At 47.8% G+C, this 7,633-nt stretch overlaps 1 protein-coding gene across 2 annotated transcripts in view; it reads right to left on the minus strand.

The window, feature by feature from the left end:
- Positions 1-1,701, minus strand: part of KLHDC4 (kelch domain containing 4) — a 31,478-nt gene extending 29,777 nt beyond the window's left edge. The window contains exon 1 of one of the 2 annotated variants that reach the window (XM_070770426.1): positions 1,535-1,701. In XM_070770426.1, the coding sequence (XP_070626527.1) occupies positions 1,535-1,633 (99 nt within the window). In that variant the 5' untranslated portion in view covers positions 1,634-1,701. The remainder of the gene's footprint in view (positions 1-1,534) is intronic. The other variant, XM_019979854.2, reaches the window with a different exon arrangement.
- Between the last annotated feature and the right edge of the window lie 5,932 nt (positions 1,702-7,633).

The raw sequence follows: 7,633 nt of genomic DNA on the forward strand, positions 1-7,633 counted from the left end.
TAGCAGGAAGCACTGAACACCCTGTCACTCGAGAACAGGAGCGACCATGATGTCTGTGGTTGGGAGCAGGTCTGGTCGCCCCCTTTGTTAGAAGCACAGGCCGTGCCGTCTTCTAACCAAGACTTTGGGGTCTTTGGGGTCTTCCCAGGACAGAACAACCCCATCCCACCCCACCGCACACCCCCGCCATGTCCCCCGCCTGACTCTTGTCTGTAGAAAAACTTTAGCCTCCCAGGCCTTCTCAAGTTCCAAAGAATAAATTTAATCAGAAGAGTGGGAAATTGCAGAAAAAAGTCAAGAAAGACAAAATAAAAGTAACTTAGCCTTAAAGTCAGGACTTTTCTGACTTTAAGCCATGGACATTCTGAGCCATGTCCATTGAGCTGTTTTGCAGATACTGAAAACCCTACCAAGTGGAAGAAGTTAACTGCATGCTGCCCACAAGGATGGAGACTCCAGACCAGCTGAAATCAGAAGGTTGATGACGTTGATTCCCAACTACTTCACTATCAACCAAACAGAAGAATGTCCATGAGCTGATACTGCGACAGCCCCCTCTGTCACCCTGTCTTTAAAAACCTTCCCTGCAAGCCCTTGGGGAGTGAGCTGCTGAGGAGGCAGAGCCCAGGAGATGCAGGTCGCCCAGACAGGGTGAAGAAATGGGGCTTCAGCAGGACCGTGCAGAAGGGAAGGAATCAATCTGTGTGACCGCCACCTGTGTGCAGATGTCACCAGGTATCTGAGACATGAGTTCTGTGCTGAGCGGAACTCTAAGTTGTCCCTAAAGACCTCCAACGTAGTCACCCACCCCAACCCCAACTGAAAAATGACGGGAGATGGAGAGAGAAAGAGCCCAACCTCATTATTTGATAGATGACGAAACAGACACATGAATGCCTTACGAAGAAAAGGGACAGGGTATGTGGTCAATAGCTCTGGATGTGAGATGTCTGGTCAAATTTCAGCTCCCGGCCACCTCACAGCTGACCTGCGTAACCTGTTAGCTTCTGATTTCCTGACTGTCAGGTGGAGACGCCAAAGCTACCTAACTCAACTGGCTGTGAGAAAGCCGAGGGAGCACAAAGCCTGGAGGCAGCAAACACTCATTAACCATTATAAACTGTCCTGGGTTAGGGAGTCCCTGAGCAATAGTCAATTAGGAACAGAGCGCTCGCCTCTAAGTTTAGTACTGAGTCATCTGCAGACCCTGCTAAAGACGTGAAAAGATAAAGAGGGTAGGAGAGGAAGGAGGGAGGGAGAGGAAGGGAGAGACAGAGGGAAACAGGGACAGACACAGAGAAATATCCCTGGTCACCATCAACAGTTACGGAACTTCCCACAGTCCCACTCCCTCCATCGATGCTCACTGCTCAGGGCTGCCCTGAGGGTCACGTGCCCCGTTTAAAGCGGAGGATTGAGGCTCGCAGAGGTGCCCCGGATCAGCCCGGCCGCCGCCAGCGCCCCTCAAGGGGGGGCCCGGATACGCCCGCGACCCCGGACGAAAGAAGCCTGCCCGCCCCCCGGGCCCGCACACCTCCTCCTTCCGCGAGCGCTTGGACACTTTCTTCTCCATCTTAGCGGCCGTCTTCTCCGCCCCGCGGCCCTTCTTCTCTTTCTTGCCCTTTTTGCCCATCGCGCCGGATCCAAGGAGGCTTCTGAACCGCCTGTGAGACTCTAGCGGCGCGCCGCGCGCGGCGCGCAGGAAATACATGCTGGGGGCGCGTAGAGAGTGCGTCACTTCCGGTTCGCCTCTCGCGCGTTTCCGGGCGAATGGTGGGGCCTGTTCCTGGGGATGGCTGCTTCCGTAGTCCTTCATGGTCCGTTTATACAAACCGGCCTGGGCCTTCGGGCTCGGGGTGGTGTCCGCCTAGAAGCAGCGAGGCCGCGCCCCTTCCTCTTCCCCCTTCAGCTGTGCCGGGGACGCGGCGCCTGTCGCTCCGCCGTGTTTGTTCAACAGTGCTGAGCCCCGTGCACAGTGGCTTAGTTGGCTTACTCGGTAGCACGAACCCTTGAGCAAATTAAATGGTTGCTGTGGCTTCCTGCCCTGGAGAGACGGTCATGCTCTTAAAGGATTCGCAGACCCCGAGCGAAGGTGTAAAACGCACTAGATACTGTTAGGGGCTGAGGATACTGTGCTCGGCAAGAAAAACAGCCCTGCCCACCCGCCTTCTAGGTGACTGTCCTCAAGTATACTGTGTGAGGGGACTTGCTCTCTCCATCATGGCGCAGGGCTAATGACCCCGCTCCAAGAGCAGTCAGTTTCCAAGTCTGGAAAACCGAAACTGCCCGCTAGCTTTTGACTAAACGTAATAAATGCGAAAAAATACGTATAGTACGTGGACTGCTAAGGTTTGGACAGAGCAGAGTGAAAATGCCTCTCATTGCTTAGAAGGCATAATTTCATGCTCAGAATCAGGAAATAGAACAAATTAAGGACAAGGACAAGCAAACACACAGCAAAGGGAAAGCATAAACGAGGAAATAATCTTTCCTGCTTTGTGAGTGAAACACCACAAGACTCAGCCTTAAAGAAATTGAGACAGGCTGGGACCTGGGACCCTTTCCTCAGTGCTTGCACCTGGACAAATGCCTCCTCCATAAACAAAATGCAAAGAAACTATAAAGGATTAAAAACAACTGCACGCATACATGCACAGTTGGGGCAAATTATGAACAAGATACAAAAAGACAAAAACCCCAACTGCCACTTCTGAGAAGTCAGAAACAAAAGCATGGTTACTGTACATGATCCTTGCACACAGCACCACTAAGGGAGTGAGCAAGCCACCACCACCCCCACCCCCACCTCTGGACCAACCCTACCCTCACCTGTATAAGGGACCAGCTCACCTGCCCCATCCCCGATCTGGGAGCAAGCAAGGGAACCTGCTACTTGGTTTCGCTCCCTCCTGCTGCAGCAGAAGTCCCAATAAAGCCTTGCTGAATTTCTTCTCTGGCCTCATCAATTTCTGTTGATTATGAGTGCTGTGCTAAGTCATTTCAGTTGTGTCCAACTCTGCAATCCCATGGACTGTAGCCCACCAACCTCTGATGTTCGTGAGATTCTCCAGGCAAGAATACTGGAGTGGGTTGCCAAAGAATCCAAGAATCCTGATGGGTAGCAAAATCAACTTAGATCCAATCAATTTATTAATCAGTGAGCAGCCAGGGAGGAGTGCTTTTTCAGCCAGCTCCAAGCTTTGTCCATAAACCTAGTCTTCAGGAAGGAAAATATAATTGGGGAACTATGAGGGCGGGGGTAGACTAGGATTCAGGCTGCTGCTGTCCCCAGCACTGATGGTAGGAGAATGGGAGGACATTCCAGATGCCAGAGAAAAGAACCAGCTAGCAGTCAGTCAGAAGGGAATGCAGAATTTCACAGGAACCTGGCCCCTGAGCCTGCAGACATAATTACCCTCAACGGTGAGCAACAAGGGGTCAAAGCCTCAATACTGCCTCTCAGAAATTGTTACATTCCCTCTAGTGCAATATGGCTAAGAACATACCTAATCCTTGTATTCTTTTCTGAGAATTGGGTAATCTGGAGGCAATGCACTTGAAGCAAGATGGCCCTTCAGTCACAGCATGTCTGTTTGCAACACATTATAGTTGTCGCCTCTTCAGAGCTACCAAAGGGGGATCCTATTCCCTACTGAAGATTTGGAAGGATCTGGTAGATGCAGGATTCAATACTTCAATTATCTGAAAGAATCTTGAAGCTAAATTGGAAGGTTCTTGGAATTAATAGTGTCATGGTGATTTACGTGAGATTGAAACTCTCATTACCAAAAAAGAAGGAGAAGAGAACATTTAAAATGAGATCAGAATCCAAAAATAGTAGAAAGATGAAGTACAGAGTCCTATTTTAGTGAAATTCACATTTTTGAAACTTTAATGAATAATCTTAAATCTAACCTATCATTAACATTTAGAGCGTACCTTTCATGTAGTCAGGCGCCCTCTGCTGTCTTCAAGTTGAAATCCAGAAGAGAAAAAAAGATTAACAAGGCGTCTAACTTCTAATCATCCTTACCAGGAACAATCAGTATAACAGGAGAGATATTCCAAGCGTGTTACAGATGAAGTGGATCTCTGTACTTAACCACCTGGAAAGTGATCATATTAAACCTGTCCACCTACTGCACAGAACTCCTGAGAGAATCCAATGAAATAAAAGTTTTTCAAAAGCTTAGAGAAATACAAAGCAAAATACAAATTTAAGAGATTCTGTGTGCTGCCAAGTGGGGTCACAATGGTTGTGGACTAACAGACGATCATTTCATTTAACAACACCCAGTGGTCACAATGGTTGTGGACTAACAGACGATCATTTCATTTAACAACATCCATTTCATTTAACAACATCCAATATACTACAACTTGGCGACGTTGTACCAGGACACATGAGATACAAAACAGAAGACCCAGCCACCAGCTTCGAGGAGATTTTGTTCTAATGAGACAAGCCTGATGGCATTCCTCAAATGCTTTGTGAAATTAAGCTGGGAATAAGAACAGAAGGAGGGGATAGGGGAGAAGGGGAAGAGGGAAGGGAAGGGAAGGAGTGACTTCAAAACCTTTGTTTCATATGTTTTGTCTGGTTTTCTAGACATTTGAGGGGAAAGGGTAAATACAGACTCTTTGCTTCATCATGGGTGATAGCACAATTTTCTCCTTTCTGGGATTAAAGTGTTTAATTTCTAAACATTTGGAGATCTCTTTGTTATTTATTTGTAATTCAATTCATTGATTTGAGAGCTCTTCATTTCCCTTTAATTCTGTCAGCTGCATCCTACAAAATTTAATATTTGTGCTTTGATTTTCATTCTGCTCGAGATACTTCCTAATTCCCTTTTTGATTTCTTCCTTGGCCCTTGGGTTGCTTAGAAGTGTTAGTTTGTTTCCAGATATTTGGAGATGTTCTAAAGATCCTTCTGGAAAATAATTTTCTTTTTCTCTAACCGCTTTTTATTTTACCTTCCTCTCTATTATCCCGCCGTTTCACTAAGATATGTTTGTTTATTTCTTTTTATTCACCTTGCTTGGAAATGGCTGGTCCCCATGAAGCCATGCGTGGCAGGATTTCTCTGTCACTCTCCCTTCAGAAGATGCTGTTACTCCTTTCTCTTCTGGGGCTCCTTTCTCCTTTCCTTTGGCTTTCTTAACCTCTCTTCATTTCCCCCATTTTCCCTCTGTGCTGCACTTCTGGATAATCCGTCCTTCTGGAAAATTCCTCCTACTGGTTCATGGATTGTTTGCTGAACCCCATCAAATCTGTCTAATTTGTCCATATAACTTTTGATTATGATTAGTAATTTTCAAAGGGTCTATTTTTCTCAGATCTGTTGGATCACTTTTACAGCTTTCAGTTCCCTGCAGACATTTTCGAGCGTGTCTCGTCCTTAGAGGAAATATATCAATCCGTTTGTGCTGCAGTGACGCTGCTTCTGTCTTGAAGAACTGCTTGTGAATAACCTTTGAAAGACTTCAGCCAGAGCATCTTTCTCCCAAGGGGAATTGCTTTTGCTGCTGCCAGACAGCCATGGGCACTGCCAGCTCGTGACATCCAGTCCAGATTGTCTTTTGGACAATCCAGGTGATGCAAATTGAGGCTGAAAATCCAAGGAAGGGCTGGGATGTGGTCACAGTTTCTCAGGGACCTTGCCTTCCCACCCTCCTTGGCACTGGGGTGACCTCCCCAGTTGCTGGGGTTCTGGGGAGCCGGCTTACTTCTGCTGTGTCAGGATCCTCAGGGAATCTCTGTTCGTCTGCAATGTATCTCCTCTCAGATCCACCCCCCTGCCCCCGAGGATTTGCCGAGCTCTCCTTGCACTTCAGGGCTTCCCTGTTGGTTCAGATGGTAAAGAATCTGCCCGCAATGTGGGAGACCTGGGTTCAATCCCTGGGTTGGGAAGATCCCCTGGAGGAGGGCAACCCACTCCAGTATTCTTGCCCAGAGAATCCCCATGGACAGAGGAGCCTGGTGGGCTATGGTCCCTGGGATTGCAAAAAGTCGGAACCACTGAGCAACTAACAACACTCCTTGCACTTCAAGCTTGTTGAACTGAAGTAAAGTGTGGCAATGCCTGCTTGTGCGCAGAAGAGACTCATCCCTGAGCCCAGCCTCTACCCAATTTTTTTCATATGTACGTCTGGTTAGGTTCCCATTTGGTGATTCTGACTCCTTGTTAGCTTTCCAATGCCATTAAGAAGACTCATTTCAACGTTTATCCATCATTTTCTAGTTTGAATAGGAGGATTGGTCCAAATAACCTAGTCTACCATACTACAGCACTGCTCAGTCTTTAAATGGTATTTTTCAGTGTGTCATTAATATATACTAAGTTTAAAATTTGGAAAATGTAGGCACATATGATGAAGGAAACCCCAAAGTCACCCACAGTCTTCCTTCCACTCACAAGCATGCTTAGCATGGAGGAAATTTCCTGCTGACTGATACTAAGCAAAGATCTGGGGCTCCCCTGGTGGTCCAGCAGTTAAGAATCCACCTGCCAATGCAGGGGACACAGGTTCAATCCCTGGTCTGGGAAGATTACATGCTGTGGGACAACTAAGCCCGTGTGTCACAGCTACTGAGCCCTCACTCTAGAGCCCACGCTTTGCAACAAGAGGAACCACGACAATGAGAAGCCTGCACAGGTGCAACTAGAGGGCAGCCCCTGATCACTGCAACTAGAGAAAGCCCGCATGCAGCAATGAAAACCCAGCACCCAGCACAGCCAAAAATGAACGAATAATGCATTAATTTAGAAAGCAAAGCTCCATGTTGTAGTTTCACTCAGCTGCTTGGCTCTCAAGTGCAGGGCCCGCTTCATTCTTGCTTTTACCAGGCAATAGTGCAGGAAATGGAACAGAAGACAGAGCCATGCGGCTTTGCTAACTGCAGCATCACAGCGAGTCCGGGAGCAAGCAGGGTGTGAGGAAGCTGAGGATCTTGCACGCTGCCCTGTGAGCCTGCAGCCGTGCATCTGTTTACCAGCCACTGTATCCCCTAAACCTACCCAGATGCAGCCTGAAGCCAGCTCCCCCGGACATGGGATTCGGAGGCACCAGCCTAGAGGACATGCGGTCTGTGAAACTGCACATCTGTTCCTAAGGTTAAATTTGTTTTTAAAAAGGTCAAACTCCTTGACCAAATAGTTGGCGATATTGGTGGTTTTTGAGTTTTTAAATCCCTCTAACATCACATGGTCTTCCCAGGTGGTTCAGTGGTAAAGAATCCCACAGCCAATGCAGGACATGTGGGTTCGATCCCTGAGTCCCAGGAGAAGGAAATGACAATCCACTCTGGTATTCTTGCCTGGGAAATCCCATGGACAGAAGGAGCGTGGCGGACTACAGTCCGTGGGGTCACAAAAAGTTGGACACAACTTACTGTCAGCAACAACAATATCACCGTTACAACAATTCTGAGCCTCTGGCCCTTTAATCCTCCCTGACCCAGGAACCAGCTCAGCTTTCAAGCTTGACCATCTCACAGTCAACAACTTATGCTCAGGGTTCATAGCTGTAGCCCCTTAAGTTTCAGCTGCCAGGTTTTGAAAACAGATGGCATTCACTAACCCTCCTAATTCTCCAGAAGGACTATTCTGAGTACCTTCTCCATCTGGGA

Source organism: Bos indicus, chromosome 18, assembly GCF_029378745.1.
Source record: "Bos indicus isolate NIAB-ARS_2022 breed Sahiwal x Tharparkar chromosome 18, NIAB-ARS_B.indTharparkar_mat_pri_1.0, whole genome shotgun sequence".
Classification (NCBI taxonomy): domain Eukaryota; kingdom Metazoa; phylum Chordata; class Mammalia; order Artiodactyla; family Bovidae; genus Bos; species Bos indicus.